This window comes from Sarcophilus harrisii, chromosome 2, assembly GCF_902635505.1.
Source record: "Sarcophilus harrisii chromosome 2, mSarHar1.11, whole genome shotgun sequence".
Classification (NCBI taxonomy): Eukaryota; Metazoa; Chordata; class Mammalia; order Dasyuromorphia; family Dasyuridae; genus Sarcophilus; species Sarcophilus harrisii.
Window position 1 is genome coordinate 393,593,489 of NC_045427.1, and position 26,825 is coordinate 393,620,313.

Consider the following 26,825-nt stretch of genomic DNA (forward strand, 5'->3'; position numbering starts at 1 on the left):
TCCAAAGACAATGTTATAGACCTCGCTCAAGAGAGAGGTTAGGTCTAGATATAGAGACTTGAGAATTATCTGCAGAAATGAGAACTGAACCTAGGTGATCTGAGATCACCAAACAAAACACTATAAAGGGCAGTCCCAGAATAAGGTCCTTTTTTTCTTAATAATTTTTTCCAGTTACATGTAAAGATTATTTTTAACATTCAACTCTAAGATTTTGAGCTTCAAATTTTTCTTCTCTCCCTTACTTCCTATTACCCCAAGATAGAAAGCAAACTGATATAGGTTACACATGTACAATCAATACGATCAATAGTGTAAAAATTTGCAGAGAGGTCAAGAAGGATGCATTTTGAGAGTAAACCATTGGATCTGGCAATATAGAGATCATTGGTAATGTTGGAGTTTCAGTGGAATGATGAAGTACAAAGTAAGAATGCAAAAGGTCTAGTAGAGAGTGAGAGGAAACAAAGTAGAGGGACCTCAAGAATACATTGCTATCCTAGGGAATTTAGTCAAGAATAAAGGTCAAAATAAAAGTACAGAGAGATAGGAAGATAGTGCTATAGAAAGATGCTGGATTTGAGGTCAGATGACAATTTCAATCTTATAACAGTGCTGATTCCCACCTATGATTATTTGATCACTCTGGATCTCAGTTTCTTCATCTGTAAAATGAAAAAGATAATCCTATGAAAGGACAAGCTAATCATAATAACTGAGAACCCATTTTGTTGTCATTTATCATGTTTCATTCTTTGTGACCCCATTTGGGATTTTCTTAGTAAATATATTGGAGTGGTTTGTCATTTCCTTATTTTACAGATGAGGAAACTGAGGCAAACAGGATTAAATGACTTGTTCAGGGTCACATAGTAAATGTCTGAGGCCAGATTTGAATTCAGAAAGATCAGTCTTCCTGATCCCAGACCTGGCATTCTAACCACTGTACCACCCAGTTGCTTATTAACTCTCTTTAGGTCTTACAAAATAAAGCAGTCATTGAACTTTCAGTGTTCCCTCTTAAAACTTTCTAAGTCTATAGATTGTAGAAGAGTACCTCTTCTGGTCTATTGTAGTAGAGGAAGGCTCCTGGTTGGTATTTACCAATATCATCTCCTTTTCAATACCATATCTTCTTTATTAAGAAATACTGGGACAGCTAGGTGGTATAGTGGGTAGAGCCCTGGAGTCAAAAGGTTCTAAAGTCAAATCTGACCTAAAAATACTAATTGTGTGACCTTGGGCAAAATACTTATTTTCCTCCTTCCCTCCAAAACCCCCACTACCAACAACAACAACAACAAAAAACAAGATTTTAGACCCACTATTCTTTCCATTGTATTATTTTTTTCTCTCAATTGGCACTTGATTTTATATTCAACTCCAGAGGAGATGCTACAATTTCTCTTAATTGTCTTTTCCTCTATTTAATGATATTAAATATCAGGAAATCCTACTTACTGTCTGGCTGATATCTCTACCATTATGGTTAATTTTATTTCTTTAGGGTAGGTATTCAGGGGAGATGCCTACTAAACCAGCGATATGGGTTATCTAGACAGGTATATATTACAGCATAATCCCTCTCAGTGTTTTGCCCATTATAAAAAATTTCCTATGTTAGTTTTCTAAGTATGAAATAAGACCCTTGAACATGTGCCAAGTTTTCATGATTGGGGGCCTGAAGAAAGTGGCAAAGATGTTAGTTCAGAAAATCCCTGGGACCCAACAATTGGCTGGGAGAAAAGCTGTTTTCCAAGGATTTTGTCAAGACGCCCATTAGAAGTCATTCTTACTCTACTCAACCCCGGCGAGACTATGTCTGAAGTTTGGAATTCACTTCCAGATATCACATTTTTAAGAGGAATGCTAATAAGCTGGAGTGTGACCAGGATGATAAAGAGGCTCAGACATGGTTAATGGAACTGGGAAGTTTTAGCCTCAAAAAATAAAAAGTTTTGGAGAAATGACAGTTGTCTTCAAATATCTGGAGGACTGATTTATGGAAGATTTAACTTTATATTGTGTTGTGTCGGAGGTTAGATAGAATAAGACAAATGTGTGGAAGCTACAGGAAAACTAATTTTGGCTCAATGTAAAGGAATATGAAAAAAAAAAAAAAAACCTATTTGAACTGTCCAATAATGAGGCTCCCTCATGAGATAATGAGATCCATTTCACTAAGAATGTTCAACAGAGACTGGTTAAGCATCTGTTAGGGAATGGGAATTTAGACTAGATGGCTTCCAATAGTTGGAAGAGACCTTAGAGATTTTACAATGGAGCTCTAATTACTTACAGACTCCTGTAGGGGAGACAAACTACCAAGGATTTTATCAATATTAATAATTAGAACAATATCTTGCACTTATGGAATACTTGATTCTCATCTGATCACTATAGTGACCCAGTCTGGGGGTTGGGTTTATTATTTTTTTTTACTAAGATGTGTGATTTCATATAATAGGGAATTTCTGCAATTGTTTCGCAATTCAAGATTGTAGAGACTTGCTTGTTGGCTCAGAAAGGATAAGTTTTTGTTTAGGGTCACAAAGTCAGAGATGAAATTTGAACCCAACCCCTTTTTACCCCAAGATTGGCTCTCTATTCAATATTACAGGATGTTACCATTTTAGGATTAGCCAAATTTTATTTTAATTTAAAATTTTTTATATTATTTAAATTATATGTAAATTTTAAAACATTTTTGTTTCATTTGTTTATTTCCATTTATTTATTTCAGTAAATGGTATTTTAATTTTTACAATGTATTTTATATGTATGTAAAGGTAGTTTTTAACACTCATTTTTTTAAAAGATTTTTGAGTTTCAAATTTTTTCTCCCTCCTTCCCTCCAATGTGGAATCATGTAAATATATTTCCATATTAGTCAATAACATTGATTTTTTAAAAATTTGAGTTACAAATTCACTCTCCTTCCCCTTTTTCTCCAGAAAAGACAAGCAACTGGATACAGATTATACATGTATAGTTTTTTTTTTTAATTAAAACTTTTTTATTTTCAAAACATATGCATGGATAATTTTTCAACACTGATCCTTGCAAAACCTTGTTTTACAATTTCCCCTCCTTTGCCTTACCTCTCCCATAAAAGGCAAGTAATTCAATATATGTTAAACATGGTAAAAATATAAGTTAAATCTAATATATGCATATAAATTTATACAATTATCTTGCTGCACAAGAAAAATAAGATCAAAAAGGAAAAAAAAATAGCTGTGACCCTGGGTAAGTCACTTAATCCCAATTGCCTCAGCAAAAAAAGGGAAAGAATGAGAAAGAAAACAAAATGCAAGCAAACAACAGCAAAAAGAGTGAAAATACTATGCTGTGATCCACACTCAGTTCCCACAGTCCTCTTTCTGGGTTTAGATGGCTCTCTTCATCACAAGATCATTGCAACTGGCCTGAATCATCTCATAGTTGAAAAGAGCCATGTCCATCAGAATTGATCATTGTATAATCTTGTTATTGTCATGCACAATTATTTCCTGGTTTTGCTCATTTTACTTAGCATCAGTTCATATAAGTCTCTCCAGGCCTTTCTGAAATCATCCTGTTTATCATTTCTTATAGAACAATAAAATTCCATAACATTCATATACCCTGACTTATTCAGCCATTCTCCAACTAATGGGCATCCACTCATTTTCCAGTTTCTTGCCACTACAAAAAGGGCTGCCACAAATATTTTTGTACATATATATATGTATAGTTATGCCAAACACATTTCCAATAGTAATTGTGTTGCAAAAGAAAAAAAGATAGCTTTCTTCCCCCATAAAAAAAAACTAAGGAAAAAAAAATATGTTCTGATCAGCATTTAATATCTATCAGTTCTTTCTCTGGAGGTGAATAACATTTTTCATCTTAGTCATCATCATTTCATTCTTTGTAAATTAGTCATATTTTATTGATTTTTTTGGTTCTTTTATTTTTTTCCATTTTAAAGATGATGAAACTAAATTCCAGAGATAGCTTGTGGTCCTATGACTCTATAATTTGCCCCAGATAAAGGTTGGTGTACCAGAACCAAGACAGGAACCCTCAATCAGTGTTGATTGTTGCTTGGTTTTATTTTTGTTCAGTTTGGTTATATCTGACCCAATCAATAGAATGTAGACTCTTTAAGACAGGGACTTTCCGTTCATTGTTGTTGTAGCTACAGTATCTAGCAAAATGCCTGGGACATAGTAGACCTTTTGCAAATGGTTGATGAATGACAATGATTCCCATCTAATTCATTAAAGCAAATAAAAGTCTTAGATCTTCCAAGGTCAGGGAAGAACAGTGGGAATTCAGCCAAACTGGAGGTTCAACAACCTCAAGGTTGAAGAAAATTTTCTTCCTCCTTTTGATTGACCCTTCATAAAATCTTGAGGGTAGGGTGGGGAACAGTGGGGTGATTTGAGGGCTGGACAGAGGCTTCACGGAGAATTTATAAACCTCTAGTGGGGAGTGTCTTCATTGACTCCTAAACTGTGAGGTTGCTTTCTACCTTCTTTCTATCCGACTTCCTTTCAGAATGAGCTTCACCGGCAAATATGAAGTTGAGAGTGAAAAGAACTATGAAGAGTTCCTGAAATGTCTGGGTAAGTGGCTTATCTGGAATTTTTTCTGATAAAGTCGTAATAGAGCTAGGAAATAACAATTCCTCATAACCTTAGTTTGTAGGGGTATTTGGTATTTTCAAACCACTTTTGCTCAATTTTTTTTTGGTAGCTAATCTAGAAACTAGGCAAGGTAGCAATTATTCATTTAATTGATGGATAGACTGAGGCAGAGAGAGAACTTGGAGAACTGAATAGGGAGCTAACCCTAGATTCAGGAAGACTTGGGTTTCAGTTCTATTTCTGATGCATATTGTCTATATGATCTTGGGCACTTAATCTGTCAAGTACCCTTAAGTAAATTTTTAACACTTGAAAGTAAAATGAAATCTTAGATATAGTGGGAGGGAGGGGAGGAAATGAAGTGAATTAGTAATATAATTGGGACTAAAACTCTGATCTCCTGTCTTAACTCTGGTACTCTTTCCTATAATACTGCATCTTGAATCCTGTTCTTCTGTTCCAGCAACTGAAGAGGAACTAAGACACATGTCCCCAAACTTTCCCTATTTACAGGCTCCTAGTGTTAGTAATTTTTTCATGATGCCCTTAGGCCAAAAGAAATGCCTGCCATTTTCCTTTATTAAATAATTAGATCCAAACAATTTAATAAGTAATGGTATCCTAACTACTTAGGAGAGGTTTAAAAATATATCTATAAAATGAAAGAAAAAGGAATATCTTAAATCCATTTTTAAATTACCACAATTAATTATTGATGTGATGTGTATACCCTTTGGGCACCGTTCAGCTTCTCAAACTTTGGAATCAGGTATAACACTGACACCCTCATTTTTTCTTCTACTTTGATTTTCATGTAATTCTTACTTTTTATTCACAGTAACCACCAAAATCCATAGAGGCAGCTTATTGCTCAGTGGTCAGAGTTAGAAAAACCTCATTTTAAATGTATCCTTAGACACTTGTTGGCTGTGTGACTGGGCAAATCACTTAACTCTGTTTGCCTCAGTTTCCTCATCTATAAAATGAGCTAGGGAAGGAAATGATAAATCACTCCAGTATCTTTGCCAAGAAAACCCCAAAATAAGTCACGAAGGGTAGGGCAACGACAAAATAAAAATTTATCTTCTCAAAGATAAGTGATCATGAATGGAAATAGAGTTTGCTGAGCTTTAGTATTTAGCAATGAACATTCATATGTTGTGTTTCCCTTGAGAATTTAAAATATCTTATGGCCCCTCTCAGTCTGGGAACCTTGGAACTAAAGCCTTTTGTGTCTCCAGCCAGCCAGTGACTGGGGGTCACCAATCTTACCTTTATAAGCATATCAGGTAAAATGCTTCCTGTAAGGAACCTGAGGAAGTCTTTGAGGCCCTGGAATGTTGATCTTACCATAGGAAGCAAGACTGGAATCCTAGGATAGCCTCAAGATCATTCAGCTAGATAGGGGAAGAGACAGGAATGCTAATGGTGTTTCTTCCCTTTGTTTTTTGGCCATTCATGCCTTAAGATTAGAGTTTTTGTCACATGGGCAGCAGCCAATGTGAAAAGGACTTGAGTTAAGAGTCAAGAAACCTGGGCTCCACCTTTGAGTTAGTTAGCTGTGTGTTCCTGTGTAATTCCCTTGACCTCCCTGGGCTGAAGTTTGTTGTTCTACCTCACAGGGTGAGAAAGCAGATGTGAAAGTCCTATAAAAGCTAAAAGCCTTCCCCAAATTAGAGGTGGTAATATTATGGCTTTTTGTGGTGAGTCAGTGCTAGGTAAAAGGAAAGACTTCTAGAGGATGTTGGAATGTTTGCCCCTTACTCTATGGAGTAACTGATGCTATGGGGATGGCAGGGACTTAGGCTTCTTGTACTGAATATTATCCCTTCCAAGTCAACCAACATTTATTAAGTAAGCTCTGGGTTAAGCACTGGATATACAGAGAAAGCTAAAAACGGGCTCACACAAACTCTGCAAGATTTATTGCAGAGTAAATTGGAGATAATCATAGCAGGCACTTAATAGTTCAATTAAATCAAATTATCCACAGGAATCACAAGAGAAAGCATAGTGTGGGTCATAGGATACCCAGCTCTGTCTACTGATTTATCCCTTGGGTAACCATGGGCAAATAAACCTCTTCACTTCTCTATTAGCTTCCCAGTCTATTTAACATATAGCAGCTGGAATTGGATCAGGGATGTCAGACTCAAGTAGAAATGGGGGTCATCTATTGACTTAGAAAAACAAAATTAATGTTAACTATGTTGTATTTTATTAAAAAAAATATCCTATATTTTAACATGTATAACATATATTGGATTGCTTGCCATCTAGGGGAGGGAGTAGAGGGAAGGAGGAGAAAATCTGAAATACAAGGCTATGCAAAGATCAATGTTGAAAAATTATCCGTGCATATATTTTAAAAATAAAAAATAAAACATCCCAATTTCATTTTAATCTAGTTCTGGTGCACTCAGGAATTTTGTAGGCCCCAAATTTGAAAGCTAGATGGTCTCTTCAGGTTTTACAATGATTCCTTAACTCTGTCTTTCTTTTGTTATGGAGGACAAGGCAGGAGAGAAGGAAACCTTTTTTTCAGAGAATTTTATATTTCACCTTAAGAGGGCAATCAGTCAATCATGTCTGCTCTGTCCTGGGTATTGTGTTAAATGTTGGGCATTTTTCATTTTTCATCCATGTCTGACTTTTTTTGTGATCCTTTTTTGGGGCTTTCTTGGCAAAGATACTGAAGTGGTCTGCTATTTCTTTCCTTAGATCATTTTACAGATGAAGAAACTGAGGTAAACAGGATAAAGAGACTTGCCAAGGGTCATATAGCTAGAAAGTGTCTGGGGCCAGATTTGAATTTGGGAAGATAAGTCTTCCTGAGTCCCAGCCCAGGGCTCTTTTCATTGCATCACCTAGTTGTCCAATGTTGGGAATACAAAGACAAAATGGAAACTGTTACTGCCTTCAAGGAACTATCTTTCTCTTTGGCTAGACAGCAAGTACATATAAACACATATACAATGTATATACCAAAAATACATGGTTTTTGTTTTGTTTTGTTTTGGTTTGGTTTTGCAGGCAGTAGGGGAGGAAGGCTATAACAATTGGGATGAATCTGGAAAGGTCTCACATAGGGTGCTTGAACTAAGCTTTGAAGGAAACTAGGGGTTCTAAGAATTTGGAGATGAAGAGAGAGTGGTAGGGGGACAACCTGTGCAAGTCTTTGGAAATAGCTCAATGAGTGACTTGTTTGACTGACTATGGAACATATAAAGGGAAGCATAAAAATAATAGCAACTAACATTTATATAGGATTCACATTATTCTAGACACTATGCTGTGTTTTACTATTATAATCTTATTTGATTCTCACAATAACCCTGCGAGGTAAGTACAATTATTATCATCTTCTTTTTATAGATGAGGAAACCAATGAAAATGGAGGTTAAGTGACTTGCCCAGGGTCACTCAGCTAGTACTCATGGGGTCACATTTGAACCTAGGTTTTTCTGACTCCAAGCCCACACTTCTATCCACATGGCTATCACTTAGTTGCCTTTAGTATTGTATAATAAGCCTGGAAAGATAGGTTAGAGCCAGATTGTGAAAGATTTAAAATAACAAATAGGATTTGTATTTGATCTGAGAAGTAATAGAGAACCATTGGAATTTATTGAGCAAGACTGTGACACCATCAGACCTATAATTTAGTAATATACTTTGCTGACCACATGAAGGATTAATTGAAGAGGAGAGACTAGGGACTTAGTTCTAGGGAGAGCAATGAACATATTGCATTGATGCAGGAAAAAGGCCTGAATTAGTCTCAGAATCAATTGAGGAATAGCTAGGGTGGTTCAGTGGTTAGAGCCCCAACCTTGGGGTCTAAAGGATTTGAGTTCAAATGTGGCTTCAGACCCTTATTAAATTCTGGTCAAGTTTTAAGTGACTTGTGGAGGTTAAATCCCAACTGCCTCAAAAATAAAAACCAAATGAGGAAACTTAAGGGTTTCCTAAGGAAAAGAGAATTTTTTTCTTTCAAAGAATTGATTGTAAATAACAAATATGATTTTTTCCCCCTTAGGACTCTCCGGTGATACCATTGAAAAATATAGGCACTTCAAGACTATCACTGAGGTGGTTCAAGATGGGAACAACTTTACCTGGATTAATACCTACCCAGGTGGTCATACCGTGACAAACAAATTCACTATTGGCAAGGAGTCTGAAATGGAAACCATGGGAGGAAAGAAGTTCAAGGTGAGAGATGACATGGCCACTCAGATATATCCTCCCTCCCACAGTGTAGGCTCATCTAGAATTAGTGTCCTTTTCCTTTTCTTTTTTTTTTTTAATATTATTTTATTTTTCCAAATACATGCAAAGATAGTTTTCAACATTCATCTTTGCAAAGCTTTGTGCTCCAAATTTTTCTTCCTCTTCCTTCCCCTGCCCCCCTCATCCCTGACTCCTTTCTCTGCCCTACGCAGCAAACAATCTGATATAATAGGTTAAACATGTACAATTCTTTTAAACATATCCCCATATTTGTCATGCTGGGCAAGAAATTTCAGACCAAAAGGGGAAAAAACGTGAGAGAGAGAAAAAATCTAATAACAACAAAAAGATGAAAATACTATGCTTTGATTCACATTCAGTCTCCATAGTTCTCTCTGGATGTGGATGGGCTCTTTCCATCACAAGTCTATTGGAATTGTTGTGAATCACCTCATTAGTGATTCAATTGAAAAGAGCTAAGTTCTGGTGTCCTTTTCACTACCAGGGACACACAAATTCTTATTTCTCTAATTCTCTGAAAGGTCAACTTGCTCTGTTCCCTCATCTCTGTCTCAGGATAATTATGAAGGTAGGATTGGAGCCTGGGGCATTAATTAATCCAGATTCTTTTGTCAAGAAATATATTCCAAGTTTTTCCATGAATCCAAGTCACACCATTATTACTGTGTCCCAGCTATTTTTAGCTTTTATTCCCCTGGAAAGCAATATTTAGATACCTTGGTGGCAAGGAGTGGGGGGTGGGTGGGAATTTATCACTATCCCTTCTTCTCCTCAGCCTATGTTCCCTCAGTCTTCTTCTAGTACCTGTAACAAATGTTTGCTCCCTCCACCTTAAAGATACTTAATGCTTCTTTGTCATCCTGAGCTCCCCTCCACCAGACTTCATCTTAGAATTCACTACCCTAGACCCTCTTTTCTCATATCATGCTTGCTTCTTTTTTTATGGCCCTGCCAAGAAGTTACCAGTTACCCCCTATAAAGTTCTTGTATTGTTTCTAGTCAGTTTGTACTTGGAGAAACTAAGTAATTTAGGGGCTGTATTTGCTTTCATCTCAGGCCACAGTGCAGATGGAGGGGAGCAAGATTGTGGCTAACTTCCCCAACTATCAACAAACCTCAGAGATCGTAGGGGGAAAACTGGTGGAGGTAAGTCTGGGATATACCTCAAGAAATCCAAGATAGTCCCTGGGCTGCTTATAGAGGGAAACCAGTACACTATCCAACCTTGAAGATTTTGTATCAACTGACATTTCAATGAATAAAGGGCTCTTCTCTGGGGAAAACCTGCCTTTCCTATTTGTTATCATGGGTTCTAGATCAACAATTTTTAACCTTTTTTTGTGTATGCTGGACCCCTTTGTGTCTGATGAAGTTTATGAACTCCCAAGAATAATGATTTTAAATGCATAAAACATACAGGGTTACAAAGAAAAACAATTTTATTGAAAAACATCAAAATATACATTTTAAAAAAGTTAACTGGCTCTAGCTTATGAAACTCCCAAGCTAGAAGGGACCTCAGAGACCAGTCTAATTTCTTTATTTTTCAGATGAGGAAACCGAGGAAGGGAGGGAAAGTGAATTGCTTATGGTCACATAGGTAGTGCCAGAACCAGGATTTAAACCCATGACTTTTGACTTCAGAGCTAGTGCTCTTTCTGTCTCCTCTCCACCTTCTCCAGTGGCACACTATATCTTTTTTATTTTGCTTTTTAGGAATCCTCAGATAATTTTTCTCTTTCCCCTGAAACCCTTCTCATAATAAGGGAGAGTGAATAATAGGCTACTGGAGGTGAAGTAGAAGGGAGTGTTTTTATTTTCTACTGGAGAGAGGCCTTCAGTTCCATTCCACATTGTAGTGACTATACATCTCTAGAATGCTCCAATTTTCTCCACAAAGTTATCTTTTTCATTTCTCCTTTTTTCCTCTCATCTTCCTCTCTGTTCCTTGGATATTATCAAAGAAAAAAGAATTGCACTCATTCTTTGCTGTTCCATGTTAAGACATTCCTAATTCAAATGAGATTTACTAGCTGTGTGACTCTGGGCAAGTCACTTGACTGACTCAGTTTCTTCATCTGTAAAAATAAGCTGGAGAAGGAAATGGTGAACCCACTCCAGTATCTTTGGCCAAGAAAATCCCAAATGAGGTCATGAAGAGTAGGACATGACTGAAATGACTGAACACCAACAGTGCAAATTGGCCTACTTTGTTGTACCTTGGGTTGAAGAACTTGGTCTGTGAAATGATCTCAATATTCCTGCAGACAGCAGGCCATGTTGCAAGTATTCATCTGGCCCTACCTGGTTCCTTTGAGAAGATTCCTTGGTAGTGGTTTTGGGAGAGGGGGATGAGGGAGGATCATGGATGAGGCTCCTGTCAGATAAAAGATTACAGCCTGATGGACACAGAAATTAGACTAGATTTACAACCCAAGGATTAGGTTCAAACCTGACTCTTCAATTTGCCATCTTTGTGACTTTAAGCAGATTGTGTGACCTCCTCTCTCTTGGTCTTAGTTTTCTCACCTGCAAAATGAGGGGGTTGAATCTCTAAGAAGTTGATCTCTAAGATTCCTTCCAAATCTAAATCCTAAAATTCCTCTAGTAGACTGGGGTGGGGTAGAAGAAAATACCATAGTTCCACCAGTTTGAGAATCAGAGTCAGGATTAAGGAAATCATAGGACCATCTATCTGGCACTAGAAGGGACCTCAGAAACCTTATCTGTCTCCTCTTTCTCTTCATTTTTGTTCAGTTATCCAATCATATCTGACTCTTTGTGATCCCATTTAGGGTTTTCTTGGCAAAACTACTAGAGTGGTTTGCCATTTCTTTCTCCAGCTCACTTTACAGATGAGGAAACTGAGGCAAACAGTGTGAAGTGCTTTGTCCAGATTTGAACTCATGGAAGATGAATCTTCTCTAACTATAGACCTGGAGCTCTGTGTACTATGATACCGTCTAGCTCCCCTCTTCTCTCCTCATTTTACATATGATAAAATATATAGGTAACTTGGTTGGGATTAGCCAGGTAGCAAACACCAGAAGCTACATTTGAACTCGGGTTCTCTGCTTCAAAAGCCAGCCATTTTTTCATTCTATGGGAAGCAACATAACTTAATGGACAGAGTGGTAAACTGAGAGTCAGGAATCCAGGCTTCAAATGTCTCCTCAGACGCTAACTGTATGACTCTTGGGTGCATGTTTCAGCCACACTTTCTTCAGTAATAAAACAGAGATAATAATACCTCCTTCATAGGGTTATTGTGAGGATTAAATGAGATAATATATGTACAACACTTTGCAACCCTTAAAAGGCTATTTAAATGCTAGTTATTATTATTACCACTGTGCCTCCTTAATCTTTTCCCTAGAATCAGAGCTATAAAGTGTCAGAGCTCAAAAGGCCCTTTGAGCTTTTAGTCTATTTCCTTCAGTTTATAAAAAAGGAAGCTAAGGTCCAGCAAGTGGAAGAGACATGCGTGAAATCAGCTGTTCTCACCAGAGCTTCTTGGCTCTTAGAATTTATGGGACAGTTCTTAGGATTCCAGGGGAATCAGAACCAGATTTGTCCAAGAGAATGCACTGAAACTTCCAAGATTTAACCCTCCCAGGAAGGACCTATTTCCTGGGTCCTGGAGGCATCTAACAATCTTTTATGACCTTGTGTCTCAGAGTTCAGGTATGCAGAGCCCACCTCCATTTCCAAGCCTTGTTTGCCAAAGGAAACAATGCCTTTTTGGACCTGGGGCTTTTGGCAGACATATGGAAAGCAATCATTCCTGCAGAAGATGATAATGACTCTTGCATAGTATTCTCTCATTTAGTCATAGTTCTTTTTCTTTAGAGCTTTGCATTTTAAAAAGTGCTTTTTCCCCCAAAATCCCTGTGAGGTCATATAAGTCTCACAATAATTATTGTTCCCATTTTTTTAAACCTGGGCCTTAGATTTTCATTAATGTAGGGGTTCATGTAATATTGTGTTTTCTGTAACCTGAGAGATACCTGAGGACATTAAGAGGATAAGTAACTGGAAGTCAGTATTTGTGAGATTCTGGGGCTAAGCTCTGCCAAATGTAGAAACCCCATTTTATAGAAGAGCAAATTGAGACTGAGGTAAAAGGACTCACTCAAGTTCTCACAGCTAATAGCGTGACAAGAGCCAGAACTTAAACTCGGTCCCCAACTCCAGGTCTAGTACTTCTACTTTCCCTCACCACACAGTTTCATTTCAACATCACAAAGACTTTTTGCGAAAAAGGATTTTAGATTTGAGTAACTGGTTAAAATCTCTGAGGCACAAAAAAAGTGACTTATTAAAGGTCAAAGAGCTTGATTTTATGCTGTACATAGCTTGATTTGTATGTATCTATTTGCATGTTGTTCCCACCCCCTGCCCCCACCCCTTAGATTACAGTCCGTAGGGGAAGGACTATCTTTTGCTTTAGCACTATACTTGACACTTTGTAAGTTAAATTGAATTGATTTTTATTTTTATTTATTAATTTTATTGAGTTGAATTGATAAGCAGCAGAGACAGGATTTAGATCTGGGTCTCCAGTCTTTCCTAGTATCCTGCCTGCCCCCCACCTCCAGCCCACCCCAAGCTTTCCTTAAGAAATCAGCTTCTACTTATAGGGCCTCTGTCTTCTAGATACATAGTTGTTGGTATGCAGTCTCATCCATTGGAATGTGAATTCCTGGAGGGCAGAAACCTTGGGTTTGGGTGGGGAGGAAACGACATACTCCATACTTAGCACTATGCCTGGTACATATTAAATGTTTAAATGCGTGATGATGTCTCCTTTCTAACAACTTTTTTTTTTTTTTTTTTTTTTTTTAAAGATTTCCACTAGCGGTGGTGTGACCTATGAAAGAGTCAGCAAGAAATTGTCTTAAGCAGCCAAAATCCTGGAATCCTCCTTGCAAGGAGAAGGAGGAAAGTTTAAATAAAACCACTTTTAAACACAAACATCCAGTATTTGGGAGTGTCTTGATCTCAAGAACTCAGTAATTTTTGTTGTCTTGAAACATCTTGTGTCAGGGGATTGGGGTTGGACAAGAAGAGGATCTTAGGTTTCTGTGAATTACATTATAGTGTTGGAACATCTGTCCTGGGACCTCCCTCCCAGGAAGGATTAAAAGGTAGAGGAAAGGAGGAGGAGGAAGAATCAGGCAGTAGGAAGAAAGTCTTACCATCTCACAATCTCATCCAGAATGGTGGGGGTACCACTTTGTCTAATTCTATCATTGTCATTGGTTTTGGTCAAGGCACCCAGCTGGTTTGTATTTTTGAAAGTGATTTCCTTTGGTGGCCCTTGCAAGCAAGAATGAATTTATTAGACTAATGGGGAAAGGGAGCCAGGACAGATACACCCAGTGAAGACGAAAATGGGGAACTTCAGCCACTGTGAGGGGAACAGTGAAGAAGAAAACAAAAGGGAACACAGGAAATGGGAGACACAAAGGATTGTAGGATTATAGATTTAAAAGGGATCTTAACTCATTTAGGAGGGAAGTGGGGCCCAGAGAGGCTAAGAATTTTGCATAAAGTCCCTTATGTGATATAGCCAAGATTTGAAGCCTGACCCTTTGATTTTATCTATTGCTTTCTTTTATCCCATGAATCTTTGCCAGGTGGAATCTTTGTGGGTTTACTCCACCCTCCCAAGGCAGTCAGTCATGAAGTATTTGTTAATATGCCAGATTTTGTATTAAATGCTGGGGCTACAAATACAAGCAAAAAGAGAGTCCCCGATCTCAGAGAGCTCACATCCTGATGAGGAAAGGCTACACAAATAAGGGGGAGCAGCTAAGTGAATAGAGTGCCGGGTCTGGAGTCAAGAGGACCTGAATTCAAATTCAGCCTCACACATTTACTAGCTGTGTGACCCTGGGCAAGCCACTTTTAACCCTTTTCCCCCCAGTTTCCTCATTTGTAAAAATGAGTTGGAGAAGAAAATGGCACACTATTCCAAGTATCTTAGCCAAGAAAACCCCAAATGGGGACACTGGTCAGCCAAATAACAACACAAGGACACTGAAAGGCTAAGGAGTGGGGGTGGGGATCAGAGACAAAGAAGGGAATAGTGGTTAAATTCTGGTCTTAAGGGAAGGCCAGTGTGGACCCTACCCGCTATGGGAGATTTCTGGAAATTGCCTATAGGCTCCAGGAATACTTTCCTGTCTCTCCCTGAGACTAGATGAATTGTAAGAAACTGACTCAAGAAATCTACTTTTAAGTCCTGGATGTACCCATTAGTCTGGTACTATAGCCAAATTACCTCACCCCTCTTTTCCCTCAATTTTCTCATCTGTAAAATGGGGGATAATAATATTTCCCTACCTGTCCACCTAAGAGGCAGAAATGGTTATAGAAAGGGAAGGATGGGGGCAACCTGAGTTCAAGGGCTGCCTCCCATATTTATTAACTGAGTAACCAAAGATACAAGTGTCCCAGTTTTATTGTTTAGTTCTTTTTTGAGTTGCATCTGATTCTTTATGACCCCATTTGTTTGCTGTTTTGGCAAAAGAGTAGTTTGCCATTTCTTTCTCCAGCTCATTCTATGGATGAGGAAATTGAGGCAAACAAGGTTAAGTGACTTACTCAGGGTCACACAACTAGGTTCTGAGGGCAGATTTGAACTCGGGACACGGAGTCTTACAAATTTCAGGTCCTACTTCACTGTTGCCTGTCAGTGCCCTGGACAGCTCCCTAATTAAAAGTATTATGTGTTCACTTCATCTGATCCTCACAACTCTGTGAAGTGGTTGCTATTATTACCCTCATTTTAGATAAGGAAACTGAGGCAGACAGATGAGATGACTTGTCCAAAGCCAGACAGCTAGAATTTGATCTGTTTCTACCACCTATTTCAGACGGTAAATCAGAGGTAAGTTACCTTCTGCCTTTGAGGCAATTTCCTCTTCTAGTGTACAAATATGATAATGTGAGCATGCTCTATGTACTTCATAAATTCAAGGAAAGACGATGTTCTTGCGTATTCATCCTTGGCCCCAGATTTCAAAAGTCCTTTGCTACCTGACTATTAGCCCCCCATCTTGAGAACTGCCACAATTCTGGCTCATTTCCCCAAGAATGGTCCTTCTTGCCACCTCTCAAGTTCATCATTCTACCAAGACTTATTACTAATTAAGTGAACTAGGTAGGCATTAAATTAAAACAGCAGCATTGTTCTTCCCCCTCCAGATTGAATAATTACTTATAATGAGCTTGGATAATAAGTCTCTAAATAACAGAGTTAGCTGTAATTAGGATGAAAAACTCAAATTTGCTTCTTTGAAACAAGGACAAATACAAACTGCAGGGTGGAAATTTATCAACCTTCTCTCTCCACCCAACTTCTCTCCCTTCTTCCCATCTCCAATCCTACCCCTCTTTAATAGGATTGGGGGGCTTCATCAACTTCCCAAAATACACAAGGCTCAGAGAATTCTTTTGTGAGGAACTCCTGTGATCATAGGCAAATCATTTCATCTGATACTTGTTTTATCGATTGCAAAAGAGATAGCTGCCTATTTTGGACATGGACTGTATGAATGAAACATATGATATAATAATAATAAAGTTCTTTAGACAGACCTCGAGAGTATCCCCTGTATTACTTTTTCTGACTACATTGTGAGCACTTGCTGTATGTGAGTTAATTTTTTTTTTTTTGGCAAGCATACATTTGGCATTTAAACAATGTGGCCAGCCCAACGGAGTTGTGCTCTCTGCAGTAGTGTTGGAATGCTTGTCAGTTTAGTTTTAAGAAAAGACCTCAGTGTCTGATATCATATCCTTGCCACATGATCTTGAGGATCTTAAAACAATTATCTTATCACTCCCAAGCTCAAGATTCTACAGTGGCTCCCTATTTCCTATCACAAGAAATTTAAAGTCTATTTATTATTATATTTTTCAACTGCACACCTATATGCGATCTCCCAGAACACATCTTTTTTTCCAGCCAAAGTGATCTTAGGTGCTGATACTTCTTGACCACCAGGTGGGGCTCCATTCCCTATTCTGGACACCTTTGAAACCAAAACTTTTGCTGGGAAAGCATTTGGTTTTGAGTTATCAAATGGGAAAAGACTTTGGGTTGTAGGTATATTTAAGCTTGTGTGTATAGATATCTAAGATAAGTGCTTCCAAGGCTGATCTAGCAATTCTTACCGTCTATGAAGAAGAGAAGCACCTTTAGACTTATAGATCTAAAGAACTCACCTGGGTTCTATTTTCTCATCTTAAAATAAGGGGGTAGCTGAGTTCTAATTAACTTCTTTACTTATATTCTAGTACCATGATGCTGTATGTGATTGTATCCTGAGGCAGTGTTAGAGGTTTATCAAGGTGAAAATGGCTTTGAAGGGTGAGGAAGAATGAAAACAAATCTCATTTTCCCCCTTGCACTATTCTCCTTCAATGTTTTAAAAATATTGTAATATAGAAACGAAAAAAAGAAGGGCCGTGGGGAAACTGAAAATTTTTATTGTTTTACAAGTACAAAAATTAATTGATCAGTAAGTTTGCCTAAACTATAATAATATAGCAAAATTAATATAAATTAAAGCATTAAAACTATTCTAGCATTTATATAGTTTGCATAGTACTTCACATAAATTATCTCACTTGATCCTAGGCTTCTCGGGCAATTATACAGATGAAGAAACGGAGATGGAAGTTAAGGAGTCACACAGCTGAATGTCAGCAGAATTTAAACCTAGGACTTTTTGACTTGATATTGAGATCAATATCCTATTCACAATTTGACTTTTTGCAAACTTCCCCCCCAAAATGCTATTACAAACAGTAGTTTCAACAGCTGACATTTTAAAATGAATACCTCAATCACTGCTTATAATTAAGTAGGTGGTGGTATGCAAACTTGGTGCTTCAGAAATGGTTTCAAGTATGTATGAGAAAGCTTCTTTTGCTAAAGTGGGTAAATTATTCTCCTTAGAAATCCCATTAACACTAGTGATTGGATTAGCAGAATCCATTATATTTTCCTTAGTAATTCTTCAGACACCTTTCTTGGATGTCTAGCTCCCTTTGGGCTTTCAGAATCCTCAGGAAGATCAGTGAATCAACATTTATTCTGATAGAGGACTGACTGATCAACTCTGAGATTCTTTATTTGCTGAAGTTTGGGTCAACAGAGATTCCCAGACGACCCAGGCAGGGAGTCTGAGACAACAAAGGGGAGGCTGCTTTCTTGATGGAGAAAACAGGGAAAATCATAGGATTTTGACTAGGAAAGAACTCAAGTCAACCCCCTTAGTTGAATAATGTGAAAACTGAGGACCACAGGTGAATGAATTTTTTTTTACTATCTCAACTCCATCTAGCCTACTGTACTTTCCTCAATGATTAGGGTGTCTGGCTGTCTCCTTGCACTTGACACAGGAGCTGCCTTTTGATTGATATCGAGTTCAATATTCAATTCATAATTCCACTTTTTCCAAAGTTCCCCCAAGAAATGCTATGTACAAAAAGTAGCTTTAATAGCCAGGTAGATGCAGCCCTCTGAACTCCCTTGAGATCAACATAATGGAGGATAGAAACAAACTAGGTCTGGGTAGTATAAGACTGTGTAGGACTTTAGCTCCAATAGGAAAAATGAGGTCCAATTTCCTCACCAGTAGAATAAGATTGCTGTAATAGATCCCCAATTGGACTAGACTTGCTTTAATCCTGTCCATTCTATGCTACAGTGATTCTAAGCATGAGTGGGCTGAAGACCGTACCTGGTTGATAAGTCTCAGTTGGGTTCCGAATGTGACACAGCATTATGGAAATGGGATCATAAAAGTAAAGAATTGGCTTGCCTCCTCCCTTCCCCTCTCCTCTTTCTGATCTACTAAATAGAAATGGATTTCCTAGGAGCACACTTACCAGCAGTCAGATAAATAGCTTCCTGGGCACTGCCACATTGCTAATGTGATTTAGGGCTCCATCTGTGGAACAACCCTCTTGACAAACTTCCCATCAATGCCCTTTGCAGCAAACTGGCTCTCTCATCACCGAACTCAAGGTCTGTTTCCCTGGGGTCTCTCTGCCCAAGTCCGTAAAGAATAAGCCTCCCAACAGCCAATTACATGGGCTACCCATCTTTTCCCCCAAGAATGAGCGGTGGAGTGGAGCTTTGGTGAATTCTTGGGAATGGGAAGACTGGGCTTCCTCTCAATCTGAGAATGAGCCCAGCTGTCCACAAACTGAACAGAGCCACTGGGGAGGACTTATTGGCCACGATCCCTTGCCAAACTGGCTGGTATGAGGTATTCACAAAGAGAAAAAGGCAGCAAAGCTGCTCTTCTATTTGGCCGAGTCTAATCGCCCTCAATACACCTGGTATGACCCAAAGAGAGCCGTACAGGATCTCATTCATTTGGAACCAGTCAGTGAAGCGTTTGTGATCACTAGACCATGTAAATGACCTAGGAAAACACAGTCTCCTAAGCCAGCGAGTGTTATAAACAAAGACTGGATGTAGTGGGTTATTTTGAGAAAATAAATTCACTATCATATAAAAATGTTTAGCACTCAGTTCTCATTTGGACAGGCTAATTTCAAATGTTATATGGATTTTCACAGTTTCAGCTCAAATAACAATTTCTCCAGGAAACCTCTCAGTTACAACTACTCTTTTCAAGTTCTCAGAATATTTTTCTGTTATTTCTTATACTTCCCAATAAGCTCCTTGGGGGCAAAGACCTTACTTTGCTCACAGTCATACTCTCATCCTAAGTGGCTTGCAATAAGCAAACACTTTAAGAAGGGAGGCCCAAAAAACTGCCCCTAGAAGTCAGGAAGACCTGGCTTTAATTCTCTCAGACACTTACTGGCTGTGTGACCCTGAGAAAATCACTACTCTAGGTTGCAGTTTCTTATCTGTAAAATCAGGATGTTACAACTGGCTTTCTAAGGTCCCTGCCAGTTCTAATTTCAATGCCAGTTAAATGAAGTAAGTATAGAATCTCACTTTATATTGCCTGTGGTAAACTACTAGGGTAAATAGCAGCTAAAATAGGAGAGGAAAATCTTAACCCAGAGGGTTTTGTTTCAAATAAACAAAAATTCAGACTGATGATTCGGGGTTAGGACCAAAGCAATAGTATGGTCATATCTTGTAGGAGGACTCTGCCTCTTAAATGAGTAAGAAAAGAAGAGACAGGACAAAACAAATCAGTTAGCCGTTTATTGTGGGGAGCTTTCCTCCAGGAACCAGTGGGGGAAGCAGAAGAGAGAGGGAGAGTTTCACCAAAGGGAAGAAAAGGTGGGGCTGGTTGCTGGGTTCTGCTGTCAGCCCTTAACTCCACACCTGTTACCCTGAGAGGATGCCCAATAAAATAGTGTAGAGACCAGACAAAGCTCTCAAATTATAAAAACAGATCAGAAAAAAACAAATTTCCCAAAGAGGAATGCTTAATGTTGCATCATTCTAAGGCTTTATTTTTGCTTGATATTTATGGTTTTCATCTACCCCGCCCACCTTCAACCTACCTTTTATTAAAAACTTCATCTTTTCTATGCAAGAAAAGTTATTCAGATTAGATTGAAACCAACTTTTGGTGCCCACCAAGGTGGAAGGTGGGGTGGGTTTTTGCTGTTGTAGTCTTAAAGAAGTTGGAAACAAGTCATTGATTTCTCCTAAAAGTTACTTTAGGAAAGGACCATAATATGGTGCTAGAGGGACAACATCCAACTTCTTATTTTTTCCTTTCCCCACCTTTTTTCTCACCTTGCCTCCCAACCCTCCAAGAACACATTGGGCATGGGCCACATAAGTCAGAGTAAAAAAACATTATTGCACATTGTTTATATTGTCAGATATAATGTGATTCAGGGCTTCCTCTGTGGAACAACCCTCCTGATAAACTTCCCATCAATGCCCTCTAGATGTATCCCAACTTTCTCCAATACTGCCCCTTTCCATCTGACCAATCTGACATCAAATGTTCTGACAGCGTTCATCCCCTTGAATAAACACATCTCTGCATTTTTACAAATGCTCCATCTCTTTCCTTCATATAAACAAAAACCCAGGCCAGGTTTTCATCCTATATAGAAGCAGAGGACAAAACTGTCATCTACTTTTCAAAGATCTTATCTAGGGGCTGATTATTATCGGGGGAAACTCCACTAGCAGAAAGTCTAGGGGCCATCTGGAACTACAAAAAGCTTAGAAATTGCTAATTATTTCTTTTTTTTTCTGACAAAAAGAAAGTCTAGCTATCAGTTTTTAGTAAGCAAGCCATAAGATAGTTCAACTTAGAACACTTTAGCATTATGGGCAGTGCATCACTCACAGACAAAACATTTTTTTTTTTTTCCTAAGTAACCTTCAAGTAACATTAAATCCCTGATATAATTTGTAAACAAGACATCTTACTGAGCAAAAAAGCTAAGTCACTTCAGGAGGCAGCAGCATCTTTAAATACCTACAAGGCAGAGCAATATTTGAGGTTTAAAAAAAAAGTTAAAAAGGGACCCATCCACCCAATCCCAGAAGGCAGGTATTCAGATGTGTTTCTCTATTAAAACAACGATAACAACAAAACAGTGACAAATCTAAACAATAAAAACAGAAACAAACATACATTTGACATCCAAGCCAAGAAAAACCTGCACCAACATTCTTGGCATTTTCTAGAAGAATCAAACAACTTCTCAGTGTCATTTTACAGTGGTATAGCTGCCATTGATAAGAAATAAAGTCTTTTTTAACAATAAAAACAGGAAATATTCTTTGACTAGTAGTCTATCCAGAGTCAGGTAGTCTGGCCACCAGCCAGGTCCTTCTGATTCCCTGGAGTCCCTGCACTGGAAGCCATCTCTATACAACCAGGTTTTCAGAAGGAAATGTTCTTGGTGAGGTATGTTATTGCATTTTTCCACTCTCACAGTTTTAAAAAGGGCAATAGTCCCCTAAGTCAGTGCTTCAACAAGACCCTGGGGAGAAGGGCCTTAAAAAAATAACCAAGTTCTGCAGCTGAAGGCCCAAGCAACATGAGATTCCCCTGTTTGTTCCTTCTTCCACTCAGGCCTCGAGCTTGGAGAGGCTTTACTTTATCTGTCAAAACATCCAGCTGGGAATGAATGATGTCCACTGAAGTAGCTACTCCCATAGGCCATAGAGATGCAGTGTCTTGCTTCTGCCCCAATCTGTCTGGGGAGGGGTCCGGGGATGGTGACAGCCTGGACGGCTGAAGGCTGGAGGGCAGAATAAGGGTGGTACAGAGAGGGGCCGGTGCTTCCAGAGAGCAAGCTCCCAGACTGGTGGGGCTGGAGCGTGTCACGATAGGCTGAGCACAAGTCTTGCACAGGGGCCTGGATATGGGGCAGAGTAGCTGGGGGCTGGGACAGGGGGTGGTGGAAGGCTGGCTGTTGGAAGAGCACCTGGGTAGGAGCCTGATGTGTGCTGGGCACTAACACCTGGGGCTGCAGGGTTAGTGGTTGGTTCTTCACTTTGTTGGAATCCTTGAAGTCACTGTCAAAAGCCCTGGAGGGAAAAATCAAATGAGAGTTAAGTGATTACTTTTATTGCCAACTTTCACCTAAGTATTTTAAAACTACCGTGCCCTGGAATAATAGCATTTTACATTTTTACATTATAAAGCACCTTCCTCATGACAACTCTGAGGCAGGAAGCCGTAATTATTCCCACTTTACATATGAGGAAAATGAGACTCATGTTTAAAAGAAATAAAAGGGCCGAGGTTTAAAAAAAAATAAAGTTCCTTAGTAAAGTTCATAGTCTAGGTCTTCCAACGCCCAAGTTTCGTAGGAGACATGTTGTCTCAAGAAGAGAACTGCTTCTTTGAAGCTATAGAATAGCTCTCCTCCCCACAGACTGGCACAGAGTCCTTAGCCTTGTCTAAGTGATCAAGCCTTCAGAAAGTACTGGTAGGCAAGGGGGCCGTGGACACCCACTCAGTCTATCACTCTCTCTCCAGTCCACCACTGGTCCTAGGGATCTAGTTTACCTTCACAGCCAAGTGACTGGGGAATTTCTTTTGAGGGCTTTTGCCTCTCGTACCTTTTAAGTAGCCCCAGTGATTTCTCTGATCATTTGGTGATCAGTCACTCACCCATTTAGCCAGTGAGATACCAAGGCCTCTTGAAATAGCATCAAAGACTTAGATAATAACCAATCTGTACATTTGCTTTGCCCAAGTTGCGGCATTAATTGACATTTCCACACTAAGTATTTTGCAAATTTATTTTTTATTGTGCTTATTTTACACACACACATTCTCCATTCTGGACTGCCTCAAAACTCAAAGACTATACAGCAGGATGGAATCATTCTAATGGTGAAAAGCTATTGTGTGTGCTGAACTAGACAGACCCCCTACAGACTGACCCCCTAGACTAGCATGGCATCAAGGAATACGGGGTAAGACTTACAACAGCATGACTTTAACACACGAACTGATCTGCTCCATAGAATAGTGTGATATTCTCTCCAGGTCTCTGGGCCAGGTGGGAGAGAGCTGCAGGCAAATCCTAGAGGCCCCAATGCAGGCTGCAGCTACCATAGATGGTGGGAAGCTGTGAAAAATATGATCTGAAAGAGAAGTTAAGATTAAGAGAATGAAGAAAAATGTCTTCATAAAAATTCAATTTTCCCTTTACGTCTAAGGGGCTACCTTATGACTGGTCAACTCAGATCTCTCCTCTGAAGGAACAGGTGAGCAATGGGACCTTACCTGCCCAAAGCAGTTCACGGCTCCAGGTGGAGCTCCACCCTTTTTATCTTAGTTCTACCTCAGTTTCTTGATCTCATGAAGCTGGAGCAAACCAGCAAATTGTGTCATACTTGTTGCCTACATCAACCCTGAAGTACCAAAAACCTCAGAACTGCTTTCTTTTCAGAGCTTTTTCTTTTGTTGACTTTGGACAAGGGTCCAATGGCTTTAAAGCTCTCTGACCCCCTTTGGCTACATTTCATAAGAAACAAGCGCTAATCCTGAGAAACAAAAAATCTTTGTGCCTTTCGAACAATTTCAAGCTCCATCAGGCAGGTGGAGGAAGAAATCCCTTTTCCTTTTGATTTGAGAAAGGGCTGCTTTCAAATACGGTAAGACTTGGTCTTCTGGTTCATAATTGAGCTTTTTCTCCTTGTCTTAATTATGGAATAATAGAGTTCTAATGTGTGTCTCTAATATTCTAACATTTATTTATTTATTTTTTTAAATTTTTTTTTTAATAGCCTTTTATTTACAGGATATATACATGGGTAACTTTACAGCATTAACAATTGCCAAACCTCTTGTTCCAATTTTTCACCTCTTACCCCCCTCACTCCCTCCCCTAAATGGCAGGATGACCAGTAGATGTTAAATATATTAAAATATAACTTAGATACATAATAAGTATACATAACATTTATTTTTTAAACAGATATTTGAGAAATTGCTTTCTGGGATTGAATGGATGGCCCCTTTAAGTGAATTTTAAAAAATTCACAGGAGTGCTCTGCTTATTAGAGATGATGCTACCTATCTGGACTAATGCTAGAAAAAATTATAAACATATCCATAATAATTGACCCAGAGATCCCATTGCTAAGTGAGAAACTCAAGGAGGTTCAAGACAGAATGGAAGGTCCTAAATACCAAAATATTTACAGCAGTACTTTTTGTATTAGTAAAGAATTGAGAGCTAAACAAATTGTGGTAGATAAAATATAATGCACTCTTACTATGCTGTAAGAAATGATGAATATAACTAATTTAGAGAATCATGGGGAATATTACATGAGTCAATGAAAAAATCAAAACAAGTTAGCAAAACCAGAAAAACAATATACTCACTGACCTCAACAAAACAAATGTTAAGAATAAAAGATGGAATGCTTTGTGATAATAATGATCAAACTTGGCCTTGGAGAAGGTCAGAAAATGTACCTTTCTCCCCTTCTATGCAGAGATGGAGGGCATAGAGATGTAAAATAATGCATATATTGTCACTTGGTTGATGTGTTGGTAATTGAGTGATTTTTCTCTTAGTTTTTCATCTTTGTTAAGAGGGATGGGTCATTGGGTGGGCTGTACTTGAAAATGAAGGTAACACATGGAAGATTCATATGAACTAATGCAAAGTGAAGTGAGCAGAAGCAGAACATTCTACCTAGTATCAGCAATATCACACAAAGATGATTAACTGTGAAAATTAGCTATTCTTATCAAGACAACAATCCACAACAATTCCAAAGAATTCATAATGAAAAATGTTTCTCTATCTCTAGAGAGAACTGATGAACAAAAGCTATTAAATTAAAAACAATTCCTGTCTTGTCTCCTGAAATGATTTTTACTAATTCTGTCAACTCTCTTGCTTTTGACCTCTCCTTCAAAGCAGAATCAACTTAGGATTTAGATCTATACCAACTTTCTTAATTTACAGGTGAGGAAATCAAGACCCCCAAAACGAAGTGGTTTTTGCCCAAAGTCAGCTGGGATCACAAGTCAGAGCTGGAAGAAACATTAGCAAACATTCAATAAACTTTCATTTAAATGGGAGAGTCCAAAGAACCAGGGTATTGCAGAAATTTGGGACTCCCTATTTACACACTGACTCTTTATTCTGGCTACTATCTCAGGGCTCCACCTCCACCTGGGACAGAAGGCTTGTGTCAATCCCCTGGTGTTCTCCCAGCCCCTAGGTGGGCAGTCATCTCCCTACCTTGTAATGAGATTTCCAGAAAGTAGTGGGCATATTTCTCCAAGAAACCTTTGGTTTTCGAGAAAGAGAAGATGGGCCAGTTGTTGCAGAGGTCCTTCTCCCCAAGAGAGAACAAGAGGTAGTAATCCACATAGTGGGCTGGGGTCGGCATGCAGAGGTTCCATCCAAAAGCTTCCAGGAGGAGCAGCTCTGTCTGGAGAAGTTCCTTCTTACTCAGCACCAGCTGGTGGTTGCATAGGAGGCCCAAGCTGTTCATCTGTTCCAGTTTTGGCACTCGGTCCTCCTTCTCTTCAAATTTACCTGGGGAAGGGACAAAGAAAGACAAGAAAGTGTCTGAAACTGTCCCATAGTGAAGACTCATTAATGTCCAGAGAGGCCATGAAATGCCCAAGAAATGGCTTTAAAATGAGTTCATGTTATAGCAGGAAAGACAGGGAAAAAACATGAGGAACACCCACCTGGAATGTTTAATTTGAGAATGCTTGCTAGGAAAATTACTGTTATATGCTTCCAGAAAGTCCCTATCACCTCTTCACCTTCCAACACATTTCCAGAAACCATAGAAAATGGAAATCCTGTCCAATATCTGCCCCAGGTAGCCAAAAACGTGGGCAGGAACTGCATGTTATTGTGTGTGTATACACACACACACACACACATGCACTTAGGTACTTCCTCAGCCAGGCCCACCTTATGACTTCATAAGGATAGAAAACTGCAGGTGGAGAGCCTTCTCAACCAATGCAGATCTGTACCTTTTTTGGCAACTTAATAATCCCTGAGGGTCACCTGGGGCATTGACTTGTACACAGCCAGCACTTGGAAGAAGGGAATTTGAATCATGGTGGTCTTGATTCCAAGGTCAGCTCTCTACGAGGTCATGTTGCTACTAGTATAAATATTTTTGCCCTGGGCTTACTGATAAGGAAAATAAGGTAACTTATTGAGGGACATCAAGTAGTAAGGGTACAAGTACACAATTCAAACCCAGGACTCTCCAACTTCCAAATCTAGTTCTTTCTACTATAGCATTTGTTCTCAGCTTTTGAGTTCAAGAATTCTTGTAAAAAAAAAAAATCTACAAAGGGGCAGCTAGGTGACATAGTGGATAGAACACCAGCCCTGAAGTCAGGAGGACCCAAGTTCAAACTGGCCTCAGACACTTAACACTTCCTAGCTGTGTGACCCTGTGTCACTTGACCCCAACTGCCTCAGCCAAAAAAAAAAAAAAAAAAA

The 26,825-nt window shown here is 38.8% G+C and overlaps 2 protein-coding genes across 3 annotated transcripts in view; one reads left to right on the forward strand and one right to left on the reverse strand.

Moving 5' to 3' along the window:
* The window catches only part of FABP6 (fatty acid binding protein 6), a 95,456-nt gene extending 81,598 nt beyond the window's left edge, over positions 1-13,858 (forward strand). Inside the window, exons 2-5 of the mRNA XM_003756781.3 lie at positions 4,546-4,613; positions 8,674-8,849; positions 9,945-10,034; positions 13,736-13,858. Coding sequence (XP_003756829.1) covers positions 4,547-4,613; positions 8,674-8,849; positions 9,945-10,034; positions 13,736-13,789 — 387 coding nt within the window. The 5' untranslated portion in view covers position 4,546 and the 3' untranslated portion in view covers positions 13,790-13,858. The remainder of the gene's footprint in view (positions 1-4,545; positions 4,614-8,673; positions 8,850-9,944; positions 10,035-13,735) is intronic.
* Positions 13,859-20,083: 6,225 nt separating this feature from the next.
* The window catches only part of CCNJL (cyclin J like), a 50,908-nt gene continuing 44,166 nt past the window's right edge, over positions 20,084-26,825 (reverse strand). For both annotated transcript variants that reach the window (XM_031953620.1, XM_031953621.1), the window contains exons 4-6: positions 25,590-25,889; positions 23,310-23,469; positions 20,084-22,401 (exon numbers count right to left, since the gene is read on the reverse strand). In XM_031953620.1, coding sequence (XP_031809480.1) covers positions 21,969-22,401; positions 23,310-23,469; positions 25,590-25,889 — 893 coding nt within the window. In that variant the 3' untranslated portion in view covers positions 20,084-21,968. The remainder of the gene's footprint in view (positions 22,402-23,309; positions 23,470-25,589; positions 25,890-26,825) is intronic.